This window comes from Stegostoma tigrinum, chromosome 17, assembly GCF_030684315.1.
Source record: "Stegostoma tigrinum isolate sSteTig4 chromosome 17, sSteTig4.hap1, whole genome shotgun sequence".
Taxonomy (NCBI): Eukaryota; Metazoa; Chordata; class Chondrichthyes; order Orectolobiformes; family Stegostomatidae; genus Stegostoma; species Stegostoma tigrinum.
In genome coordinates this window covers 26,864,392-26,891,874 of record NC_081370.1, presented here as the reverse complement: position 1 = coordinate 26,891,874, position 27,483 = coordinate 26,864,392, and the positions used below count along the sequence as shown (strand labels likewise).

General features: G+C 40.1%; 1 protein-coding gene across 6 annotated transcripts in view; it reads right to left on the bottom strand.

The window, feature by feature from the left end:
- sbf2 (SET binding factor 2) overlaps positions 1–27,483 on the bottom strand; it is a 609,277-nt gene that overhangs the window by 42,548 nt on the left and 539,246 nt on the right. For 5 of the 6 annotated variants that reach the window (XR_009446846.1, XR_009446845.1, XM_059652034.1 and 2 more), the window contains 8 exons: positions 23,313–23,498; positions 22,568–22,694; positions 19,572–19,699; positions 19,188–19,427; positions 16,614–16,721; positions 1,896–2,080; positions 428–515; positions 72–203 (listed from right to left, as the gene is read on the bottom strand). Coding sequence is in view for 3 of the 6 variants with exons in the window: in XM_059652034.1 (XP_059508017.1) it covers positions 72–203; positions 428–515; positions 1,896–2,080; positions 16,614–16,721; positions 19,188–19,427; positions 19,572–19,699; positions 22,568–22,694; positions 23,313–23,498 (1,194 nt within the window). In the remaining 3 variants the exon portion in view is untranslated. Of the gene's footprint in view, positions 1–71; positions 204–427; positions 516–1,895; positions 2,081–7,426; positions 7,537–16,613; positions 16,722–19,187; positions 19,428–19,571; positions 19,700–22,567; positions 22,695–23,312; positions 23,499–27,483 lie in introns of those variants that run through there. The other variant, XR_009446847.1, reaches the window with a different exon arrangement.

The window sequence follows — 27,483 nt, the reverse complement described above, 5'->3', positions numbered from 1 at the left end:
TTATAACACTAGAACTTTGCAATAGCAACGTGACAACAACAATCAAATGAAGTACAAGGACAAAGACTTACATCAAAGAATGCTCTTTCGTTTGAGTGCTTAGGTGCACCTAATGTCGATGATGCTGGAATAACTGACTCAACCTCAGCCAGGTCTATGAATCCTCTGGGGTTTGTATCTTCACCAGTGTCATAGTATCGCAACTAGAAGATGAAATGAATGAACGAATTACAACAAAGTTTTAGCTTTTAATTCTAAATTACATTGCCAATAGACTGAAATTGAGTTCAAGAATATTGATGCCAAAGGAGATGCTTACCCTAACAAAAATATAGAATCTACGTGCATAATTTTCAGTTATAGCTTGAATGATTAAGAGGTTCTTGTACATCAACTTGCCTAAATTGTATTCACATATGAATTATACCTGATGTTTAGTAATATCGAGAACAAACCATCGAGGTTTCCACCCTTTCAATAAAGCACCTCTCTTGTACAGCACACCTTCAAATGATCTAACAAAAAGGGAAATAAAAACACTCAAAACAACAGACAATTGATTATTTTATGTAAATTAAAGATCACCATCTTTAAAGTCTCAGTATTTCCAGATGACATAAACATTTTCTAATTATGGTTCCCCATGGGTTGATATTTTGCAATTTGTACCTATTAGAAACAGGCAAAAGTCACATAGAATTTATACGTTAGATTCACCACTAATTAAATATTGCTGAGAATGGAAATATTTTGTCAGTTTTTCTTCATGCAATCATCAGGACAATTTGCAAAAAATACCAATGTAGAGAGAAAACAATTTATTTTGCAAGGAGAGTGAAGTTTGTTTGGAAAGTTGAATCTGATTGGAAGAGGCAAAACATAGAAAATGCATCCGTTAATTAAAAAAAATTCAGATTTTGTTTTGATTGATTCATTTCTCAGAGCAATGCCTGACGAATGAATGGCTGTCACCTATTCTGTTGGGTTGATAAGAGAGTGTCCACTCCGTCTCAGATTAGATATCTTAAACGTCTGAGCAATAAGTGAAGCTGGCTGCTCGTTATGCAGTAGGAACACGAGTGGTGTTTGTCACTAACAGGATGCTGCCGTCACGCCAATGAAATGCTCTGCCTATAACACAAATGAGTCATTGGTAAATAAATGTGAGTGGTAGAATGATGCTAGATAAATAGTTCATACCTCTCACAGATTGGTTGGTTATTTGAAACAGCATATACTGGTAGTTGTTCATAGCAAACAAAATATTGATTGATTGCACCCAACTAGTCTGTGCTCAATGTCCAGTGTTAGGTGCTTCTGTGTTTGGCCAACATTTGCTAAATAATCCTGAGTGTGTGATAATTAATCTATGATTGTCAGTAGGCCTTGCTATGACATGCATGTACTTGAATCTCCACATATTAAAAATTGGGGCCCTGTAACTTGCAGACAAGAAGAGCACGGCCACACATTACTCTTGTTTCAACTCCACAAAATAGATAATGGCTATTCTCTGGTTCTTTACTCAGGTCGTTGCCTTGACCAGTGTCATACGTCTGGTTTAAAATTTAAAGAAAACTTGGCAGTTGGTTGTCACTCATCACTAACCTGTGCATATTCCTTGGCAATGCCTCTACCAATAGTCCATCTGTCGAACAATCAGAACACTCCTCCCATACAGTATAAATGTTGCTATCAAATGGTTATTTACTGCAAAATTAAATGATTTCACAATGGGTCTAGTTTTTAGCAAAACTGAATATCCATTATTAGAATGAAAGTCTAAATATAAAATAGTTGACTCAAACAGATTTTTCTGGGGCTCTGGGTCAGGGAAAGAGAAAAACTAATAAAGTGAAGAAAGACGGGGTCAGCGGTTTAGAATATGATCAGACCTGTTCTCCACATCTTTTGAAGAAAACTGATTATATAGAGTGGCTGCTCTCCTTGTATTTACTCCATTAGAAGGTGATGTGGTGGTGCTCCGATCATTCTCACCAATCCCGTTGTCTGCCAAATGTAGCATAGACCGTCTTTGAAAGGACTGCAAATTAGATGCCATGAGTGATGAGGCAGCTCTCTGTTACAACAGAAGTGAAAAATAAACGTTGAAAACAAAAATGTTGAAAAAACAAATTTAATAATGCATTGCTCCTGTAATACCCTCCACCCTATTAACAATCTGCTTTCAGGTGTCTTCACATAGGCATTTCATTTAAAAAAATGAATAAGGATACCTTTTCACTGTTATGCAATTCACTATCAGATAAATATTTAACATTCCTCATTTATGTCTGTTCTAGCATCCAAACTGCTTCTTACCAGGAGTTTTAAAAATTCTAGATGTTTGAAAATAAATCATGGATAATTTGCTCGGGAAAAACTACAAAAGTAAACAGATCATTGTTCAGTCTCATGCCACACAGACGGGAAAAAGTTAAACACAGAGAGAAAAAAAATCAGGATGCGAGGGCAATGATGTGTTCAGGACGTAACGAATGGGAACAAAAGAGTATCTCCTCATCAACAACATCTAAAGATCAAAGGAGGAAGAACAAGGGTAAATTAGATTCAAGTTAGGAACGGAATAAAAACTGGGGTAGGCAATTTACCCTCTTGAATGCATTGCTCCATTCAATCAGATTATGGGTAATTTATGTCCTAACTCTACGTACCTAACTTTGCCCTTTATACCTTAGCAGAAAACTATCAATCTTAGTTTTAAACTAGCAATTGACCCATTACCAAATGCCCTTTGTAAATGAGCTCTAAACTGTTTGCATGTAGAAATGCTTTCCGGTTTTGCTCTTGAAAATCTAGCTTTAAATTTTATACTATGTTCCCTAATCTGACATCTCCTAATTAGTGAAAATAATTTCTATCAATTCTCTGCAATTTCTTCAAAATTTACCAAATCACCCATCTCATTTCCAAGGAATACATGCTTGTTCATGTAATTTTTGCCTTGTTATTTCACCCATGGAATCTAGGTATACTTCTAATAAGTCTATGCTGCAGTATCTTCAAGGCCAAGAGGCCCTTCCTCCAGTGTGTTGTCTAGAACTGCTGGTGTAGTTCACTTATGAAGCGAGGACTTTGTAGTTAAAAAGGCAGATGGGTTACGGTCAGGGGACGGAAAGGGAACCGGCAGGCAGTCCAGGGATCCCCTGTGGCCATTTCCCTCAAAAATAAGTATAACGTTTTGGATACTGTTGGGGGGGACAACTTACCAGGGGAAAGCAGTGGGGCACAGGTCTCTGGCACAGAGTCTGTCCCTGCTGCTCAGAAGGGAAGGGGGAAGAGGAGCAGAGCATTAGTCATTGGGGACTCCATAGTTAGGGGGACAGATAGGAGGTTCTGTGGGGACGAGAGAGACTCATGGTTGGTGTGTTGTCTCCCAGGTGCCAGGGTGCGTGATGTCTCTGATCGTGTTTTTGGGATCCTTAAGGGGGAAGGGGAGCAGCCCCAAGTCGTGGTCCACATTGGCACCAACAACATAGGTAGGAAGAGAGATGGGGATTTAAGGCAGAAATTCAGGGAGCGAGGATGGCAGCTGAGAGCTAGGACGAACAGAGTTGTTGTCTCTGGTTTGTTGCCTGTGCCACGTGCTAGTGAGGCGAGGAATAGGGAGAGAGAGGAGTTGAACATGTGGCTACAGGGATGGTGCAGGAGGGAGGGTTTTGGATTCTTGGATAATTGGGGCTCTTTCTGGGGTAGGTGGGACCTCTACAAGCAAGATGGTCTTCACCTGAACCAGAGGGGTACCGATATTTGGGGGGGGGGGGTGGAATTTGCTAAGGCTATTCGGGTGGGTTTAAACTAATTCAGCAGGGGGGTGGGCACCAAAATTGTAGTTCGACTATAGAAACGGTTGAGAGTAGGGTGGTCCGAAATAAAGTTTCAGGGGAGCAAGATGGCACCAGCAAGCAAGAAGTTGGTTTGAAGTGTGTCTACTTCAATGCCAGGAGCGTCCGGAATAAGATGGGTGAACTTGCAGCATGGGTTAGTACCCGGGACTTCGATGTTGTGGCCATTTCGGAGACACGGATAGAGCAGGGACAGGAATGGTTGTTGCAGGTTCCGGGATTTAGATGTTTCAGTAAGAACAGAGAAGACGGTAAAAGGGGCGGAGGTGTGGCATTGTTGGTCAAGGACAGTATTACAGTTGCAGAAAGGATGTTTGGGGACTCCTCAACTGAGGTAGTATGGGCTGAGGTTAGAAACAGGAAAGGAGAGGTCACCCTGTTGGGATTTTTCTATAGGTCTCCAAATAGTTCCAGAGATGTAGAGGAAAGGACAGCAAAGATGATTCTCGATAGGAGTGAGAGAGACAGGGTAGTTATCATGGGGGACTTCAAATTTCCAAATATTGACTGGGAACACTATAGTTTGAGTACTATAGATGGGTCAGTTTTTGTCCAGTGTGTGCAGGAGGGCTTCCTGACACAGTATGTAGATAGGCCAACAAGGGGCGAAGCCACATTAGATTTGGTACTGGGTAATGAGCTTGGCCAGGTGTTAGATTTGGAAGTAGGTGAGCACTTTGGTGATAGCGATCACAATTCTGTTATGTTTACTTTAGTGATGGAAAGGGATAGGTGTATACCACTGGGCAAGAGTTATAGCTGGGGGAATAGCAATTACGATGAGATTAGGCAAGATTTAGGGAGCACAGGATGGGGAAGGCAACTGCAGGGGATGGGCACATTAGAAATGTGGAGCTTATTCAAGGAAAAGCTCCTGTGTGTCCTAGATAAGTATGTACCTGTCAGGCAGGGATGAAGCTGTAGAGTGCGGGAGCCGTGGTTTACGAAGGAGGTGGAATCTCTGGTCAAGAGGAAGAAGGCGGCTTATGTTAGGATGAGATGTGAAGGCTCAGTTAGGGCACTTGAGGGCTACGAGGTAGCCAGGAAAGACCTCAAGAGAGAGCTCAGAAGAGCCAGGAGGAGACATGAGAAGTTGTTGGCGGTAAACCCTGAGGCTTTCTATAGGTATTTAAGGAACAAAAGAATGACGAAAGTAAGATTAGGCCCAATCAAGGATAGTAGTGGTATGTTGTGTGTGGAGTCAGATGTGATAGGGGAAGCGCTAAATGAATATTTTGCAACAGTATTCACTCTAGAAAACGACAATGTTGTTGAGGAGAATACTGAGATACAGGCTACGAGACTAGGTGGGATTGAGGTTCACAAGGAAGAGGTATTAGAAATCCTTCAGAGGGTGAAGATAAGTCCCCTGGGCCGGATGGGATTTATCCTCGGATCCTCTGGGAAGCCAGGGAGGAGATTGCCGAGCCTTTGGCATTGATCTTTAACTCGTCATTGTCTACAGGAATAGTGCCAGATGACTGGAGGGTAGCAAATGTGGTTCCCCTGTTCAAGAAGGGGAGTAGAGACAACCCTGGTAATTATAGACCAGTGAGCCTTACCTCAGTTGTTGGTAAAGTGTTGGAAAAGGTTATAAGGGATAGGATTTATAATCATCTAGAAAAGAATAAATTGATTAGGGATAGTCAGCACGGTTTTGTGAAGGGAAAGTCGTGCCTCACAAACCTTACTGAGTTCTTTGAGAAGGTGACAAAACAGGTAGATGAGAGTAAACCGGTTGATGTGGTGTATATGGATTTCAGCAAGGCGTTCGATAAGGTTCCCCACAATAGGCTATTGTACAAAATGCGGAGGAATGGAATTGTGGGAGATATAGCAGTTTGGATCGGAAATTGGCTTGCTGAAAGAAGACAGAGGGTGGTGGTTGATGGGAAATGTTCATCCTGGAGACCAGTGGAGTACCACAAGGGTCGGTGTTGGGTCCACTGCTGTTTGTCATTTTTATAAATGACCTGGATGAGGGCGTAGAAGGATGGGTTAGTAAATTTGCAGATGACACTAAGGTCGGTGGAGTTGTGGATCGTGACGAAGGATGCTGTAGGTTGCAGGGAGACATAGATAAACTGCAGAGCTGGGCTGAGAGGTGGCAAATGGAGTTTAATGCAGACAAGTGTGAGGTGATGCACTTTGGTAGGAGTAACCAGAAAGCAAAGTACAGGGCTAATGGTAAGATTCTTAGCAGTGTAGATGAGCAGAGAGATCTCGGTGTCCATGTACACAGATCCTTGAAAGTTGCCACCCAGGTTGACAGGGCTGGTGAGAAGGCATACAGTGTTTTAGCTTTTATTAATAGAGGAAGAGAGTTCCGGAACCAAGAGGTTATGGTGAAGCTGTACAAAACTCTGGTGGAGCCGCACTTGGAGTATTGTGTACAGTTCTGGTCACCGCATTATAAGGAGGATGTGGAAGCTTTGGAAAGGGTGCAGAGGAGATTTACTAGGATGTTACCTGATATGGAGGGAAGGTCTTATGAGGAAAGGCTGAGGGACTTGAGGCTGTTTTCATTGGAGAGAAAAAGGTTGAGAGGTGACTTAATTGAAACATATAAAATAATCAGAGGGTTAGATAGGGTGGATAGGGACAGCCTTTTTCCTAGGATGGTGACGGCGAGCACGAGGGGGCATAGCTTTAAATTGAGGGGTGAAAGATATAGGACAGATGTCAGAGGTAGTTTCTTTACTCAGAGTAGTAAGGGAATGGAACGCTTTGCCCGCAACGGTAGTAGATTCGCCAACTTTAGGTACATTTAAGTCGTCATTGGATAAGCATATGGACGCACATGGAATAGTGTAGGTTAGATGGGCTTGAGATCGGTATGACAGGTCGGCACAACATCGAGGGCCGAAGGGCCTGTACTGTGCTGTAATGTTCTATGTTTATATTATCCCTTCTATTCTACACTTTGAGGACAAAAGACCAGTATCCCATTACAGTTTCTGATATCTTCTGTATTTTAAGTTCCCTTTTCCTTGCTCTTCCAATTCTTTCTGCAATGCATTTTCCCCTTTCATCTACTATGTTACTTAGCTGTGTTAGGAAATTGCAGGAAATGGGGACTGTGCTGACTACTGAAGATGTCCAGTTGAAAAGCTGGAAATTTCAATGGAACACATGGAAAGCAAGACAGGCTCAGAAGCTGTTCTTTATGACAGATGCAAAGCCAAAGTAGCTATAAATTCTTCTGTATGCTGGTGTCACTGCCAAGGCTGGAAGAGCATGCTGTTGTTTTAGTCCCACTACTACATGCGTCACAACAAAAAATAAAAATTATTTTTCCAGCAAAGTTCAAGACGATCATTTTGATATCCTAACTAAGACCACATTTTAAACAAAAAGATCATCAGGTCTCTTAATAAATACAATGATAGGTTTATTATCAAAACAAAATGTATTTCATACAGTTGCAATATAGTACAACATAAAACAGAACTTGGGTACTACTGAAAAAGTGCCAGACAGCTGAGAAATGAGTCAGCAAAGGGCTGTCACCTATATTGTTAGGTTGAAACAGGCACAGTATGTGTAAACAAAAAACTCACCAGGTCTGGCAGCTTCTGTGGAGACAAAGCAGAGTTGATGTTTCAGGTCCAGTGACCCTTCTTCAGAACTCAGTGCTTGTAAATGGTATTTCACTTGCAAAGAACCAGGCCTATGTAATAACCAGAACTGTGTAGTTTCCAGTTCACACAAGTGTGTCACACTGTGATCCAAACTGCCAATCCTAATCTGGTTTTCATCACAATTCTCTGCACATACAGGATGATCTGGTGAATATTGTCCAATTGCAGAATCACATCTACAACTGGACACTGTGCGTGAGTTTTGCAAGCATGGGATAGTTGGGTACAGTTAGTACATTATTTGTCAGGAACAGCTGAAGGGATTATGCTGTTTGATATGACCTACCAGTCTTTGGAAAGACTGGATTAAACATCTGACATCAGACTAGCGCTGAAATTTATATAACCACCTTACTCACTTGTGTGATGAGCAGAATTTCTTTTTGATATGACAGTAGTGTCTTTCTAATGGTAAACACCACATTTGGTGGTACCCCTTAGTAGAAGTGCAAAACAGCTTCACCTGTTACTTAAATTTAAACTTCCAGAGTAATATGAGATAGACTGGACATTTTTCAGGACTAAGAGAGACCCTTATAGGAAAATTTCATGAATTTGCATGATATAGCGTGAAAAATGATCTAATCAGGTAGACATTATCATGCAGAATACGGCTTTCATATGTCCTATTTCACACAGTTTGCTGTGCTTCCCAAATATTGGTGGATCATACCAAACATCATAAACTTGTTTGCAGCAAGCAAGATATTGACCAATCCTAATCTAGCTCATGTTGAAAAAGTGTCAACATTAAATGCTTGCAATTAGGCAACATTTGGCAAATAATCCTGAATGTTTGAAGGATTATGCTGATAACTAATTTAGGATTGTCAGGCTTGCAGTATGGCACACTGCACGGACTGGAAACAGCATATATCAATACACAATGACCTGCAACTTATAAATCAAACATGTAGATTTGTACTTCAGCTCAACAAAAACAGGTGATGGTGTTCACTGGTTCATTTCCAAGGGCAATGTCCTGACTAATAGTCAACTTGCATGCTTCAAACAAAGCCAATTAATTGTTAATCATTATTAATTGTTGCATTCTCCACTCATGCAGTATGAAATTTGACTTACTGGAGTCATACAAGATGATCAGAGGGTTAGATAGGGTGGACAGTGAGAGCCATTTTCCTCGGAGGGTAATGGCTAGCACGAGGGGACATACGTTTAAATTGAGGGGTGATAGATATAGGACAGATGTCAGAGGTAGGTTCTTTACTCGGACAGAAATAAGGGTGTGGAATGCCCCCCTGCAACAGTAACGGACTCGCCAACTTTTACGGGCATTTAAATGGTCATTGGATAAACATATGGATGATAATGGAATTGTGTAGGTTCTTTCAAGTTGTGCAATGTGGTTCATGGAAACATCACCTGTTTTTGTTGCCCCACCTTTTGTAATGATCTTTTGGTGACAGTTCAGTGTATTTTTATTTTCAAAGACAATAATAATCAAAAATTCTAACAAATCACATGTAAAACCCTGATCCTAAGGGCATATTAAGGAAAATCCCAGAATGTTCCTCTTACTATTCCTAGCTGTCCTACATTACTCTGGCTTTACAGTGCTAACATAGTTTCAAAATAGGCTATTCAACCCCCTCAAAAGTATTTCACAATTTAAATCATAGCTGATCTGTATTCCAACCCATGTACTTGCCTTGGCTCCCCATCTTTTATAAGCTTGAACTCAATCAGTCTCTGATTTAAAATTGTTACTTGAGTTACCATCTATTCACTTTTGTGAGAGTGTTGCCATGTCTTGCGTGAGATGTGTTTTCTAACTTTTCTCCTGAACAGCCCCACTCTAACTAGGGAACCCACCCCCCACCAACAAAGTAGTTTACTTTGTATCTACCCCATCAATTCCTTTCAAAAGCTTAAACACTCCAGTTTTCCACATTCCAGGGAACAGAAGCCAAGCTTACTCCCAGTTGCAGTGCCTAAAGGCAATCAGTTAACTTGACCAGGGATCTTCAATGAATCATTGACCCTAAGCTGACATCTCTTATGAGGGGCCTTCACTTCACTTTGACTGAAGTAGTAAATACAAGAGTGAAAGATGTTCTAATGATTCTGTTGCAATTTAAACAACAAACATATTTCCTTTATCTTATCCCCTCCACAGCTGAAACGCCCGGACAATTCCCAAAGGTAGCACAGACAGAGGAGGATGAGCAAGTTCAACTTATAGCAGAGAAGGTGTTTCCTTCTGCTCTGTGTGAGGAGGACACCAAGGATGCACTGTCTTTGTTTGACATTGCCGAAGACTGCCCGATTGGCAAAAAGGAAGCCACAGAAAGAGAGCTCCAGAAGGAGATTGCTGAACAGCAATCAGAGACCACAGCAAAGAGGTCTGCCCATGGTTATCCAAAAATGATCCCAGTTTGACCCTGCACTAGAAATGTTGGGAAGAAACCTATTTCCGATATACTTTTGAAGAAGCATTACAAAACATAAAAAAGGATCAAATGCTGTTGGCTCTTTGAAGGAACTAATTAGTTCCTCTTGCCTTCTGTTGCCCTGTAGTTTTGCAAATATAGTTCCCCTTAAGTATTTATATAGACTCTAGTCATACAGCACGGAAATATAATGCCCTTTTAAAAGTTAACTATTGAATCTCTCCATTCCAGGTCATTATAACTCAAATACTAGTAAATCTTCCCTCTGTTTCTTTTGCTAATTACCTTGACTGTGTCCCCTCTGGTTATTGACCTTTCTACCAGTGGAATCATTTCTTGGAATCTGACATTCAAATCATTCATAAATTTGAACTCTTGTATTACATTGCCCCATCCCTTTCTGTGTTTTAATACGAACAATCCTAGTTTTTTTTAAATTCTCTTAACATATGATACACAGTAGAGAATGCTTTACTTTATTGAATCCTGTGATTTACTTGACCTGTAACTTTTTGATGGAAACAGTGTATAAGGAACTTTTACTTTCTAACACATGCTGTACCTGTCAAGCGAATATCTGATGGCATAGTGTAAGAGAAAATTTATTCTCTCACTGACCCAGGCTGCACTTGTGAAGCGAGTGTCTGATGTCACAGTGTAAAGGACACTTCTACTCTCTACCTGACACTCACTGTACCTGTCAAGGGAGAGTGTGACATCATAATATCGAGGTGGCTTTACAGAGCTTGACAGGGCTGTCCAAACATTTTTGCACAAGGATAAGGGCTGTATTTTAATTTTTCTCTCTGTTTAGATCTAGAGGCAACTTCTAAGAAAGAGCTCAGTTACAACAGCAAACATTAATTTCAGAAAAAGCTTCCAAAGCAATAAAATGATATTTTAAATAAATGAGTAATTAATAAATAAATGCAATTAAAATGTGCCAAGCAGCAGAGCTAACTGAACCCTTTTGTTTGCTCTTTTGATTAAGAAACAGAGAAAATGGTCAGGTCTAAATTCTGAGTCCCAGCAAAAAGGGTGGAAACCTAGCCTCAGTTAATAAATTGGCTTTAATTAACACTGACCCTGGTTCACCTCTTGTGTGGCACAATCCAAGCTGGGGGTCAGAAGGGAGTTAATTCAGTTAGGACTTCCCCACTCTGCTTCGTGGATACATTTTTGGGGAGGGAGGAGGGGGGAAAAGGTGAGTTTGTAGCTCATTCCCACCCACCCACTCACTCAGCCACCCTATCACTTAGTCACTGATCCTCCACCAATCACTCACTCAACAGTCAATCTCACTGCAACGCCGAACATGGTCGCTCTCTCATGACCCACCCAAATCTCATCCACTTGCTTCCTCAACTGACACTTACAACACATCTCTGCCACCCGACTCTTAGCCCCCAAAGGCAGTAGTCTGACTGTCATTTCTGTCTTCCCTAAGCCAGTGCCTGCCTGAAAGCCTCCTAGCCACTGAGCCTTGTTCAAAATACACGTCACTAGGGATCCCAGAAGTTGCAAGTATTTAAAGGAAACAGCCTGTGATTGGAAGAGCTACAACTTCTGGGATCCCTAGTGGCCTGTATTTTGAACAAGGCTCAAGAGGCAACAGGAGACCTGGGGGGTGCCTGTTGGAAAAGTCTTCTCTAGAGCTTTTGCTCTGGCTAATAAACTCTTTAGATTCCCTTCCAAGAGATGGGGGCAGAGCTGTAGTGACGCTTTTAGCTTAAGGCATCTCTCCATATGATAAAGGAGAAACACAGTAAAAGTTTCACTTTTATAAAGAAAAATTTAGTCAACTCTTTTTCCTCAGCGCACAGTTTGTTTGTTTGCTGATCTATAATGCGTCCCAATCTGTCAACCCCTCAACTACTTCAAATCACTCTTTAGCTTTGCCCTCGGCTAATCTTAGTAATTCGCTCCAACTCCTGAGCACTTGGCCATCTTTGCTCTGCTCTGATTTTTGTTACTCCACTTGAATCTTTCATCAGCTGCCTGGGTCCTAGGTTCTGGATTTCCATCTTTAAATCTTTGCTCCTTTTAGACACCTGCCCTAATGTTCCCTAATGTGACTCAGTTTCTCTTTGCTAATTATTTCTGTGAAGTTCCATGGGACGTTAAAGTTGTTTACATGGTAAATGTTGGTAATTTGTCTCCTGATCTAAGTTTGTTCTTTTTTCTCTCAGTATTAAATGTTCAATTAACACCCTCCCACAAAATCTCTGAATATTGAAGCAGGTCATCGATTTCAATCAACTTTATTTGAGTCAACTTTCTTTTTTGATAATAGAAGACTTCAATCATATTTCCTTAATCTCTTATGAACTTCTCTTCTCACAGAAAGAAGAGCCTGAGGCTGATTCGATCCCATTCGTTGACCTTGCAGATCCCAACTCCTGATGTGACTTTCTCAGTTGTGGATTCCCCATCTTTGACCCCACAGACACCCATTTAGAGTGTCCCTTTGTTTGGAATACAATTGCCCTCTGATGTGCCTGAGTTTCAGCAACTGACCATTATTGGAGACTACCGAGCAGGGCTAATAAGCACATCACTACAGTTGATTTTATAACTCTCATCCATCTTTTTCTCAGATCCCTCCGGGGTTTTAATCCTCCCTATGTGTGTAAAGTCCTCTAGCCGTACAACTACGATATATGTGCTCCATCAGTTTTGAGCCTTTAAGCATCCACTATTTGTGGCCAGGCCTTCACAGTTGGTGGGTTCTGATCTCTGGAATTCCCTCCCTATCTCTCCTCCTCATACGGTGCTTCTTAAAACCTGAAATAAGAGGAAAAAGTATTTGAACTACTTTACAGGTCTAGCATCATTTGTGGTTGAGAATCAGAGCTGATGTATCACTCTACTACCTACATGGTTCTAAAACTTTTTCAACAGAAAGCCACAAAAAGAGCTATAAAGAAAAGTAAGATAGACCATGAGAAAAAAACTTGCACAGAATATAAAGACAGATAGCAAAAGTTTCTATAAATATATAAAACGAAAAAGAGTGGCTAAAATAAATGCTGGTCCTTTAGAGGATGAGAAGGGAATTTAGTTATGGGATATGATGAAATGGCCGAAGCATTGAACAGATATTTTGTATCGGTCGTCACAGTGGTGGACACTAATAACATGCCAGTAATTGACAAAGAGATGCAGGTAGGTGAGGACCTGGAGACAATCATTACTACGGAAGAGGTAGTGTTGGGCAAGCTAATGGAGGTAAGGATTTGTAAGTCTTCTGTCCCTGATGGAATGCATCCCAGGGTACTAAAAGAGATGGTGGGAGAAGTAGCAGGTGGCAATTTTCCAAAATTTGCTGGTGACTGGGGCAGTCCCAGCAGATTGGAAAACAGCAAATGTGATGCCACTGTTTAAAAAGATAGGTAGACAAAAGATGGGGAATTATAGACCGGTTAGCTTAACCTCTGTAGTGGGGAAAATGCTTGAGTCTATTATCAAGGGAAAAATAGCAAGGCATCTCAACAGAAATTGTCCCGTTGGGCAGACGCAGCATGGGTTCATGAAGGTCAGGTCATGCTTGACAAATCTTTTGGAATTCTATGAAGACATTACAAGCAAGGTGGACAATGGGGACCCAGTGGATGTAGTGTACCTAGATTTCCAAAAGGCCTTCGACAAGGTGCCGCATAAGAAGCTGCTACATAAAATAAGGATACATGGTGTTAGGGGTAAAGTATTAGCATGAACAGAGGATTGGTTGACTAATAGGAAGCAAAGAGTGGAGATAAATGAGTGCTATTTTGGCTGGCAATCAGTGGCTAGTGGTATGCCTCAGGGATCGGTGTTGTGAGTGCAATTATTTAGAATTTTTATAGATGATTTGGAGTTGGGGACCACATGTAGGGTGTCAAAGTTTGCAGATGACACGACACAAAGATGAGTTGCAGAGCAAAGTGTGCAGAGGACTGTGAAACTTTGCAGAGCAACCTAGATATATTGAGTGAGCGGGCAAAGATCTGGCAGATGGAATACAATGTGAATAAATGTGAAGTCATACATTTTGGTAAGAGTAACAGTAAAAAGGATAATTACTTGAATGGTAAAACGTTGCAGCATGCTGCTATGCAGAGACACCTGGGTGTCTTTGTGCATGAATCACAGAAAGTTGGTCTGCGGGTACAAGTAATTAGGAAGGCAAATGTAATTTTGTCCTTCATTGCTAAAGGGATTGAGTTTAAAAGCAGAGAGGTTATGTTGCAGTTGTACAAGGTGCTGATGAGACCACTCCTGGAGTACTACGTGCAGTTTTGGTCTCCTTGAGAAAAGATGTACTGGCACTGGAGGAGGTGCAGAGGGGGATCACTAGGTTGATTCCGGAGTTGAGGGGGTTGGCTTATGAGGAGAGACTGGGTAGACTGGGATTATATTCATTGGAATTCAGAAGACTGAGGGGGGATCTTACAGAAACATATAAAATTATGAAGGGAATAGATAAGCCCACTTTCTTAAAAAAAGACTCCAATGTCCATAGTGAATGTTCAATGACCACTTTTAACGGAGCCACTCCAGGTATGATACAGAACTTGAAATAAATTATTTTTCTTTGCAATCTTTCAAAGCTTAAGTCTGTCAGGCAATACTAAGTTGGAGGATTGCTGTGGCTTTAAAAAACCAGAAAACATGACCCAAGAAGAAAGAAAATAAAATCTGAAAGAATTATTAAGTAATATCAAGATGTACAGCAACAACAAAAAGAGTAGGGTTGACATTGAGTGCACGGGTGAGTGGGTGGATTGTGAGCAATTGCTTCGGTGATTGAATGGCTTCTTCACCCTCAATAATGGAAGCGCCCAGCTCATTAATGCGCAAGATTTTGCTGAAGAATTTGCAACAATCTTCAGTTAGAGGTGAGAAGTGGATGATCCAACTTGGCCTCCTCCTTCATAAGTCCTCAGCATTTCCGATGAGTTGGCCGAAGACTGGCAATTTATTCCCCATTATATTGAGAAACAGTGAAAGGCAACGGATACTAGCGTCTCTGGGACCTGACTACATTTCGGCAACAGTGTGAAAGATTTGTGCTCTTGAACATTTCCATCCCTAGTTAAGTTATTCTAGTTCAGCTGCAACATGGTAGTTACCCAGCAATGTAGAAAGTGATGGAAAGGATCATCAACAATGCCATCAAATAGGTCCTTCTCAGCAATATCTGCTTACTGACACCTAGCTTGGGCTCTACTAGGACCAATCACCTCTTGAACACATTACAATCTTGGTTTAGACACAGGCACAAGAGCTGAACTCCACAGGTGAGGAAGGAGTGACTGCACTTGACATCAAGACAAGCACTTAACCGAATACAGCATGAAGGAGCCTGAGAAAACTGGAATCAATGGGAATCAGATGGAAAACTCTCCATTGGTTGATGTAAGGGAAGATGGTTAAGGTTGCTGGAAGTCAATACCTTAGCCTCAGGGCTTCACAATAGTAAGTCCTCATAGTAATATTCTGGGTCCAACCATCTTCAACAACCTCCCTTTCATCCTAAGGTTAGAAGTGGGTATGTTTGCTGATGATTATGCAATGTTCCTTTACTGAAGCAGTACTTGTGCAAATACTGCATATCCAGACTTGGCTTTCAAATGCAAAGTAGGATTGGTACCACACATTTTCCAGCAAGAGAGAATCTAACTTTTGCCGTTTGATGGCATTAATACAGCAGAATTCCTTACCATCAATATCTTAGGTATTATTGTCGACCAGAAGGTAAACTTGACTAATCAGATTAATGTGGCTCACGTGGCAGTGTCTTTACCTCTGAGCCAGGAGTCCAGGTTTCAAGTACTGCAACACCATTCCAGAAGTCTGTACAATCTTTTCTGAACAGGTTGATCGGAAAACACCAATAAATATGGTGGCTACAAGAGCAGGACAAAGGGTTCAATCCTGCAATAAGCAACTCACTTCTTAACTCCTGAAGGTCCATCCATCCATGAGTGGTCCTAGTAGAACCCAAGCTAGGCGTCGGTAAGGCGCAAGTCAGGAGCATGATGGAATAGTCTTCACTAACCTGAATGACTGCAGCTCCAACAAGACTCAAGAAGTTGGATACCATCCAGAACAAAACAGCCTGCATGATTGGCACCATATTCACAAACACTCACTCCATCTACCACTAACACATGATCATGGCACAATGTTTACTATCTACAAGATACACTTATAAATTCACCAAGACTGCACTTCCTAAATGCATGACCACTATCATTTAGAAGGACTAGGGCTGTAGATACATGGGAACAACATCTAGCTTACCCTCCATGCCACTCATTATTCTGACTTGGAAATGTATCGTTGTTCCTTCATTGTCAATGGATCAAAATCCTGTCACTGCTTGTTAACAATATTGTGTCTGCACCTACATCAAATGGATTGCAGTGGTTCAAGAAGCTGGGCCTTTCAAGGGTAATTAAGGATGGGCAATAAATGCTGGCCAGCTTGTGGCAACTACATCTTTAAAAAATATTTCATGTTTTTAAATACATACATGGTCTCTCATTACATCTTCATCACGTGTCACCCTCACCCATGCTCTTAATTCCTCTAGTTTTGTGGTAAGATACGGATATCCTATACCACAATTACCAGTTCTACTTGAAGACTTTTGTCTTCTTTTAAAGCAACACACTGGGATAGTACCATTCTTCTAACTGTGACGTACTTACATTTTGCTCTGTTTTTACATCTTCTTTGAAACTGACTTTTACTCGATCCCAAACTGGTTTCCACCATTCAGGACTTTGGTTCAATTCATTCTCTAGCCTCTCAATCTCCTGTAATGAAAATGTTCCAATTGAATTCCTGAGTACAGAAAGTATGATTTCAGGAGCCAGAGTTTACATCAAGTCAATCATCCAAACGTAGAAAACTCATTTGCAGTAATCCAAATGACACCAAAGACTTCGATTGTGTCATGGAGATAGCAAGAACTGCAGATGCTGGAGTCAGAGTCAATACATTGTGAAGCTGGAGCAAGAATACAGGCCAGGTAGCATCACAGGAGAAGTAAAGTCGATATTTTAGTTTAGGCCCTTCATCAGGGCTGGGGAGGGGGGAGGTTGGAAATAAATGGGGGTAAAGGGGAGTGCTGGGGGAAAGTAGATGGGATAGTGATGGCTGGATGCAGGTAGGGGATAGTGCAGACTGGTCCATGGGAAGGGTGGGGCAGATAGGTGAGAAAGATGATGGACAAGTTGTGTCAGGTCAAGGAGGCAGAGATGAGGAGGGTTGGACATAGGATGAGGTGAGAACTGGGGAGATTTTGAAACTGGGGATTTCCACATATAGGCCATCAGGCTGTAGGCTCCTAAGGCAGATATGTGTTGTTGTTCCTCCAGCTTGTGCATGGCGTCATTGTGACGCTGGAGGAGACCCAGGATGGACATGTCACCACGAAAGTAGGAGGGGGAATTAAAATGGTCGGCAACCAAAAGGGTGTTGCTCATTGTTTCACAGAGCATTTGCACTCTGTAAACTATAGTCACTGAATGTGTGATGGGTGTATCCAATGTAGAGCAGACAACATTAGGAGCAACGGTTATGGTAGACCAAGGTGGAGGAAGTACAGATGAATCCCTGTTAGGTTTGGAAAGATTGTTTGGTGCCTTGGATAGAGGTGACAGGGAAGGTGCAGGGGTAGCACCTCCAGTGGGTGCAGGGAAAGGTGCCGGATCTGCTGGGGTTGGTGTGAAGCGTGAAGTGGATGAGGGAGTCGCAGAATGAGCAGTCCTTATGAAAGGCAGACAGGAATGGGGAGGGAAATATCTCTTCGGTGGTGGGATCAGATTGCAGGTGGTGGATTGCAGAGGATGATGCACTGGATGCAGAGGTTGGTGGGGAGATCTGGGAGGGCCGGGGGACACACTCCTTATTTTTGTTGGGAGAAGGGGATTTGAGGGCAGAAGTTCAGGAAATACAAGAAATGCATTTTACAGCAATACAAATCACCGGGGGAGGGGAGGGGTTTGAAGTAGGATGGCATGGAATGCTTCATCTTGGAAACAGATGTGGTGGAGGCAGAGGAGTTGGGAGTATGGGATTGCATTCTTGCAGGAGGGTGGGTGAGAGGAGGTGTAGTCAAAGTGGCTGTGACAGTCAGTGTGTTTGAAATAGCTGTCAGTGCTAGGATGGTGACGAAGCATTTGAGGGAGATTCTGCCCTTACTTTTATCCTTGCCCCATGTCCATGTCCAACTCTCTCATCTCTGCCCCCTTGGCGTGACACAACCTGTCCATCTTCTTTCTCACCTATCCGCCCCACCTTTCCCACAGACCAATCTCCACCACCCGTACCTGCATCCACCTATCACCGTTCCATCTACTTTCCTCCAGCCCCAATATTTCCAAGCCCCGCTTTTTTCCCCCCGAACTCCTTTCTCCCTCCCCAGTCTTGATAAAGGGTGTTAACCCAAATTGTCAACTTTCCTGCTCCTCTGATGCTGCCTGAACTGTTTACCTCCAGCTCTACACTTGATTTTTGTCATGATTGTTTTTGAAAGTGAAATTTGACACAATAATCTAATTCACACACAGATTTATATTGTTAGAAAAAGGCAAATTTTCTGTCCTCCCAAATGCTACGTAACTCCTGAAAATGTAATAATATGGTAGATTTATAATCAAACCGCAGAAATTTAAAATACCAGTCTGTTCATTGGGAATATTCTGCCATTGAATTAGATCATAATTGATCTGTGCTCAATTTCGTTAACCTGCCTTTAATTCAAAATCTTGACATCCTTCTCTGAGGATGATCAATTAGTCTTAGTCTTGATTATTTCTATCGACTCCAAATCCAGTAACCTTGTGTGAGAGTGTATTTGATGTTCCCCTTTCCTCTGGTGGAAAAGTGCTTTTTGAATTCACTCTGAATGGCTCAATTCTAATTTCAAGTTTTTTTCCCTTGTTCTAAATTCCCTTATCAAAGGAAGCAATTTCTTTGCATTGATTCTATTAAATCCTTCAGTCACTGTAGATACCTCCATTGGAGCAATTTATCTTCATAGAGTGACACCTTTATGGAATCTTTAAAACACATTTTACAGTGAAATCCTTAGTCACAAATATTACTTTAATCAGTTTTTCATACTGATGATTATGTCACCATGTAATGAAAAGTCTAACAAAACAGGTCATCAAGCAAATGCAATCATCAAAAAAAACTCTGCTACTCTTAGCTGTTTGTTTTTTTTCCCCTCATTTAGTGCCACTAGAAAAAAAAATCATTAGAATTTTGGTTACCTCAAGCAGCTTGGTAATGGCATCTGGCTGTACTTTACTGACATTGTCGTAACACGGCCACACTACTTTTCTGAAAGTTTGTGGAACTGAACCATCAGTCTGCTCTTGTTCTTCAGTAGCACCTCCTTTTACAGTCCCCATGTCCCAATCATAGGAAGGACCAGTGGAAAGTGTTTCTCCTGTGTAATAATCCCACTTCCTCAGAGCAGAAATATTTATGCAGGGCCTTAGAATATGTTTCTATAAATAATAATTTACAGTATTATTTAAGAAGAAATAAAACTAAAAAGACAAAAACAAATGCAGTCAGATTTTATACTGATGGAAGTGATGTTTTAAAAAGTAGTTTTAAAAAATGCAAAAAAGAATAGTTATATACCATACCTCCCCTTCTTCTGGAGTATACAGATAGCTGAAGAAAACAGGTCCTTTTTTGTGAATTCTGTCGATGCATTCCCAAATACAGAGTCCTTTTTTTGCCTGTTTGTCCACCTTGTCCTCAAATAAAATTCCTAGTAAAAGGAATCAGTATCCACTTTTAATGCAAATAACACTTCGAAGAACAAAGTAAAAACAATCCAGAAGACAATTTATGAATACAAATCTTCAACAGAGTTCAGAATACTCTTAATCCAATGCTTAAAGTCACAGTAATGCAGATTATTAGTTTAAACTCTCACCTATTTCTGGGGAACAGATTTATTTATGAAGAGACCCAGTGCAATTTTAATTCAGATTATGATAAACCATAGGACAAAATTACATAATTATGATGTATGGGAATCCTTGATGCCAATTTGAATCTGGTGCCAAATCAAGGAGAGGTCCAGGCATTCACAAAATGTGAACGAGCAGGGTAGGCAGCTAATTACAATAATTATCCTCACACATCGTAAATCATAAAGTAAATTGCACTGTTTCATTTAGAATTTCATAGTGTATGAAGTAAATCAATGGGAGAGATGCAGAAGCTGAAAAATCAAATTTAAAACCATTAATCACATGAACTAATAATAGAGAAATTGCATTCCAACAAAGTTGCCAACAATGTATGTTTAATCAAGATGCAGCATCACAGGAAACTAATAGGGTGTTTTCCTTACAATGGAATATTATGGGACATCAACAGCTGTTTTCATTTAAGAAGATAGTAGGTTTGATCAGTACAGTTAAACAAAACAGAAAATCAGAGCACAAGAGGCTGTCACCTGGCCCCACTGAGCTTGCACTGGCTCTTTTGAAGAGCAACTCAGTGAGTCCCAGAGTCCTCATTTCCCTGCAAATTTTCATCCATGAAGTATTTATCCAGTAATGTCACTTCCACTGCTTTTATTATCTTACTTAGTGAATTAAGAGAGGACAACAGTTATCATAATTCCATTTCAACAGTTACAGAGCAGCTTCAGCTGATCATCTTAACAGCAAGTACATTGACATAAATTTGCTTTCAGTTTAAAAGAAATCAATGTATCATAAATATTATGACGAACCATGTAATGTTGCAACTATAACTCATACATCTGCCCAGTCTTAGATATCGAAAACATCTACTGTCTGGAACAGATGATTGTAATTTCTGTGAAATTTATTTATGACTAAAAATCTACACGAGTTCGCATCGAAAAAGCTGTTGAGAAGGTCCAGTGATCTGCAATGCATAGATTATCCCTTTCCTGATGCCAATTTGAATCCAGCACCAAATCAAGGAAATTTCCAGGTGATGTGACCAGGTTGGATAACTTGAATTATTATCGCAGAAATAAATGGTAAATCAGGAAGTAAATTGCACCATTTAGTTTAGAATTTCATAGAATGTGAAATAAATCAGTGGAGAATGAAATGTGTGAAAGGCAGAAGTTGAAAAATCAAATTTAAAAACATTAATCATGTGAACTAATAATAGAGAAATTGCATTCGACAAATATAGACTTTTTAGATGTAGTAATGCTTTTTAACATTAATTATTAACCTGGTATTCCTTAAAAAAAGCTCAACATTATTCAAAAGGGTACAACTTGTTCCAGGAGTTTTTGTAGCAAAACATAAAAGGGCAAGTTTTTCCTCAGATCAGTGATTTCCATTTAACTGAAGCATGGTAGCAGTGGAGAAGAACTTCAGTGGTACACCCGAGATTAAAGTACGGAATCACTGGCAAGAAACTTTGGACTTTTGTGTTTAAACTACATATATGGATTCCAGAAGCTGCTGTCAGTTTCACAACAGTAACAACAGTGATGACTGATTTTGCTGTCATTATTATAACAAACTCCAGGTCAAAACTCATCAGAATTGATCTTACAGCTGAAATGTACTGCATGTGACCTTTATTTAGAAGGGGGTTATGATCAGCTATGTAATATGATAACTATCCAGACAGAGAACACAGGATTTCCATCTGTCACATTCTTAGGAGATCCCAAAGCACTTTATCACCAATGGACTACTGTTGAAACACAGACAAACTCATTACGTAAGCAAATACAACAGCCAATTTGACTGGAATAAAATTCGACATGAATGAATGACCAGAGAATCTGATTTTAGCATTTTTGTTATGTAGGAATGTTGGCCAACACATCAGGAGAACCTGCTGGAATTCTTCAAATAATGCCATGGGATTCTTTTCATTTGCTTGAGCAGACAGATGACTTAATATCTCATCCAAAAGACAGATTTTCCAAAAAAATTCTTTCATTACTGCAGACTTAATGCTAGATTGTGCACTCAAATCTTCAACTGAGTTTGGACCCAGATCCTTCTGTCTCTGACGATAAAACTGCTGCAAACTGAATCCAGCCAACAATAACATTTACTAATATAGTTAATCTGGTCATTAAATGTATGCAAATGGTGGTCTATTTAAAAAGAAGTGGCTTTACATGTTTTAATTGAATTGTATTTTTCCATATCATAATTCCTTAGGAGTTACTTGAGGTGTTCATCAAATCCAACCACAGATACATTGTTTGAAAATTTACAGGGATCAGCAAAAATATCTTGTAGTTGAACTCACTGAAGAAACAGTTAAATGTCAACAAGTCAGTAAAAGGAATAAGGGACAACAGTTGCGGGGGTGGCAGAACACTGGATATTAGCGCATACTGCAAAATCAAGGATGTGGAAGAAGACTTGGTTAGTTACCTTGTCACAGCGCTAGTAGTCAGAACCATGCTAAATGTGTGATAAAAATTTTAGTAATTGTAAGTTCACATTAAGTGAAGAATGTATGACTGCATCTGTTCATGCAAAAAAAAAATGGAAGTTACAATATAGGAAGCAATAATCTGTTGCATACATTTGATTGAAACAGAATTCAGAATTCTTGGAACAAAAACTTCATAAAGCTGGCAGACAAACGTGTTAACTTGTTTATAACATACCATGTTCTAATCTTTCATAATCAGAGTCCAGGAGGAAGGTTTTGTAGCGATTGGATACATAATGATAGGCCAAAAATTTAAGATAATATTGGTTGAACTCAAACTCTACAGGATACTGGTGATGAATCTATGGAAAAAAATATAACATTAGAAACATATCATGAACAAATAAATGCAGTAGCTAAAATCTTAACTATTAATAGAAAGATCAACATTCAAAACAGGCATGACGGAATCTGAGAAAATAGATGAGCTAACTTTTCACATGGTTATCTTTTGTCCGGAATTAGCAAGATTCTCTTCTTGAAACACTAACTTACATTAACATAGAAGATAGCACATAAGCTCAGTGGTGTTCACTTTGTGGTGTAGCAGCACTTCAATTCAAATCGCCAATTGTCCTGGGAAACCAGGTTTTCTGTGCAATGTTCACCAGAAACAACAACTCACCAAGATGGCATTAAAATACCCAGGAAACTTTACCTGTACATAATTGGCAAAAAATTCAGGTCATTTTCAGAAGATGAATACTAGTTGGCAATGTCATTTGAATTCTATGTTGCATTACCATACCTATATAGTAACATGGCTTGAACTCAAAGTTTTTCAATGGCAATCACCCACATATCACTGAGTTCAATTTGATCTGGTTTTAATGTATACAGATCCACAGATGAACTTTAATGCACTTTTACACCTTCAGAAACTGATCTGTAAAGTTTGGTGGAAAGAAAGTTTTCTTTACCTGATGCACACAGTCCAGAAATTGCAGGAAAACTGGTGCAAAGCCACTTCCCTGGCTGTTGGGAGTTAGATTACTACGTTGGCTGAACTTGTGACCAAAGGACAACCATTCCTTTTCAATCAGTATTTTAAAACCTTCGAGTGTTCTGTAGAATGGGTCACATAGCAACTGCACCAAGGAAACCACCTTACGAAAAGATATTTGACAGATCAGGTCAGGTAGTGCATTACATACTGACATATATGAGAAGATTGCATCATTTTAGACATTATGATACATTAACATAATAGACGGACATTTTTATCTATTGAATTAGCAAATGTGTGTTAATCCAATTATCCAAAAACATTAAAATTTATCCTGAAATGTGAATGTTTAAAAACAAGTTATATAATTACATAAGCTATTATTAAGAGGGGTCCATTTTCAAACCATGGACTAACGATAAATTGCTGGAAAAACGTAAGATTTGGCAAGTTCTGCATAGACAGAAACAGAGTTAATGCTTTCAGTTGAAAATGACTTGTTTTTCTTTCAAATTTCCATATTTTGCTTTTAAACAATACTTTCTGGTAGGTTTTACGAACATCCAAAATCCATGATTCATTTGAGTACTTTTAAAGGCAAATAAGTGGTCTTAAGGCATGATGCAAATTATTCCTATTATTTAATAAATTACTTAGTCATGCAAAAACCTAAGTTTCCATAATTTTGCTCTTAGTCACCTTTACCAATATTCTTTCCTTCCCACCACTGCTGAAGAAATCTCACCAAGTTTTCATTGTTTAGATGTGTGTGCTGGACAATCACTTGAACAATCGAGGCTGATCCTGATATGCTGCCCGTACACGAATTTCAAGTTGGCAATAAAAGTAAAGATTTACTCATCTTTTTCCCTAATCACTACAGCATTGCTGGCAATTGGAATTACAAGATCCTGCATTCACTGAGTGCTACACAGGATTGTTACAGTTGACACAGTTGTTTATTAGGACAGATGATCAAAAAGCCTGTGCAAAACTTTGCGTAACTTGTTCCCGTTCTCATTTATCCACCATCCCAGTGCTGTTAATGTCATTGGCTTGATTTGAGAATCCTTTAATTTTAAAATCTCCATCCTTACCTCGCTTCTGTTTATCTCCCAATTACCATTCTACTTCCTGTATACCCCTATTTTGCCTGTTCACACTTTGTAGCTATGCTGACAATTGTCAGCCCTAAATTCTGGAACTTCTGTTAAACCTCTCTGCCTCTGTCCTCTTTTAAGCCAGTAATCAAAACCTGCTTCTTAAACCAAGCTTTTGGTCAGCTATCTTCAAGTCATCCTCCTAGGCTTCCTGTTTCATTGATCTGATTCTTGTTAAACATGGGATGTATAACTTCGTTAACTCTGCAAGATGCATGTAACTTTTTAAATCACATCATTGATTTACAGGGAACAGCTGCTGTTCGAGCAGGGAGATTTTAAAGAGTGTTTAAAAAGAAGAGAAAAGTAGAGACATGGACTAGGCTTGGGAGGAAATTCCAGAACCTGGGGCTTAGGCAGCTGAAGGAATATCCAGTAACAGTGCAGCGACTAGAACTGAGAATGTCAACAAGGCTTCAAGGAATGCATATATCCTGGAAGGCTGTAGGACACAGTGGTGATGGATGAACAGGATTTGGTGCAAGCGTTGTATCTTGAGAAAATTTAGAAAAGTGTCATTTTCAGGAAATTTCATGCAAGTTTTTCTCAATGAGCTCCACCAAGATTCCTTATGCAATTTTAGACTGTTCACCTTATTAAGTATGCACCATGCCATACAGTGCTGTTTTCGCACTATCCTGCATTCATAGTGACAAAGTGATGGATGTGAGATCTTCTGGGTTTCCTGCCACTACCAGCATTTTAAAGTCCAGCTGTTAGCCCAAAATTGGACTTCACAACTGCAGCAGTGGCTCTGATAATTTCCCTTGACTTTCAGTAAACAGAATCCCAGGATTAACGATGACCCAAACTCTGTACCAACACGGAACAACAGCCCTGAATGATAACTGATTAGACCCCAACTGATCTCTAAATAAAAACTGAAAGAACTGTAGATGCTATAAATCAGGAACAAAAACAAATTTGCTGTAAAAGCTCAGCAGCTCTGACAGTTCTGAGGAAGCGTCACCAGACCTGAAACATTAATTATTCTTTCCTTCGCAGATGCTGCCGGACCTGCTGAGACTGGTGATAAGTCAAAGAGCTGGACAGAGATCAGTTGGGAACAAAAACAAAGTTGCTGGAAAATCTCAGCAGGTCTGGCAGCGTCTGTCAAGGAAAAAACAGAGTTAACATTTCAGGTCTGGTGATGCTTCCTCAGAACTGTCAGAGCTGCTGAGCTTTTCCAGCAACTTTGTTTTTGTTCCCAACTGATTTCTGTCCAGCTCCCTGACTTATCACCAGTCTTTGGACTGACTGCACGGGACCTACAGGACTGGCTGTAGCCTACTCTGTGGAGTGTAAAGATACAAAACCCCTCGCTGCAAATGTCCCAAGTGGCTGACTGTGTCCAAGGCCCTAGAGTGAGATCAGATGATGCACTTGACTGCCTGGGGTGGTACTCTCTGAGAACAATCTCCTTTGATTATTGAGTACTCCCTTACAGTTGTTGGATATTTTAGCTTTTACGATTATATCAGCCTGCATTTGTCTTCAGCATTTTTACCAGTCCATAACTAACTACATGGACCAAGGTTATCTCATGTTCAGATTTTGTTCCATGTTGAATTAACTAATGTCTAATTAAGCAACTCTGTAAATTTGTTAAACCTCTTACATCTGCACTATCAATTCTCCAAGTCCAGCCTTTGGCTATCCAATCAAAATAACATTTCTACAACTGTAAATGTGCTCAATCATAACTTAAACTCCACCTTTCATTCCCTTGTCTCCATTGAAGATTTAGATGTGCAAGTGCCCGCATCTGGAAGGCCAGAGAATCAGCAGGCCTGAACACTAGCCCGATGCCATCACGTGCCAATCTTGCTTGGCTTCAACACCATACCACACTCACTGAAAGCCTACATGAAATCCAAAAGTATGATCTACATATAACACATCCTTCTTCTCCAGTTAGTGCAAAGTTGTTAAATATTAACTATATCCATAAATTTAATTGTGAAGACTTTCTGCAGTTTAAAGTGAGAAAAATAACCTTCAATGAATACAACAATACATAGAACATTTGATGCAATTACCAACTAAACTGATAACAGAAGGGATGTAAATAGCTCCTGTTCCATTTTACAAACGTTGACATTAAATTAAGAAATGTTTTGAGATGCTTATCAGGAAACTACATTTAAAATAAAACAACTATAAGGATCAACTGTTGATCACAATGCAGAATCCAAATACTGTAGTTAACTAGCACAAGTCCACTACTTTTCGTACACATCAGCTGTCCCACATACTAAGTTCAGAAAATGTGAGTTCACAACTTTTGACAAGGTTATTATGACGACAATCACAAGACAAGTGAATTAGTTTATCACAACCTCTGCAGTTCATAAATCTGATGGCCACAATCACCAGTTGTTCAGAATTAATTTGAGCAGACTCGTGCCTCAACTGTCTGATGCTACAACAAATCAAAAAGACATTGGATCACCTGATGTAGTGACATTGTAGCAAAGAGAAACCCAGTATACAGTTACAAGCTAAATTAAGTTCTCTCTATGCTGTCTCTGTCCCTTTCTCCATGTCTCTGTCAGTTTATTTTTCCATAGCTTGTTCTCTGTCCCATGATTTATCTCTCTGGCTCTCTCTTGATGTCTTTCTGTGTGTGCCTCTTTCTTCTTGTAGCGACATTTTGAGCAGACCCTGGCTTTGCCAGGGTATATTGAGATGGTCAGTGTACTCTTGAAAAAACAAAGTACTTTATATTGGGTGATAGTCCCATTAAGAGCTAGCTTTAGGAGAGGAGTTCTGGCAAAGCAGCTTGTTTTCAGTCAATGATCATGTGGAGACATTGCCTGGGAGAAAAATAAAAAAAGGGTCAACAAGAAAATAATTATAAGGGTATAGATTCCTAGCTGTTGTTCTATGTTCTACTAGTTTTAGTGTTTTTTTTTTGTTGGAAGAAAAGTTGGCTGTTGTGCATGAATATTTCCTTCAAGCTGGGTTCATTTAAAATATTGTGTC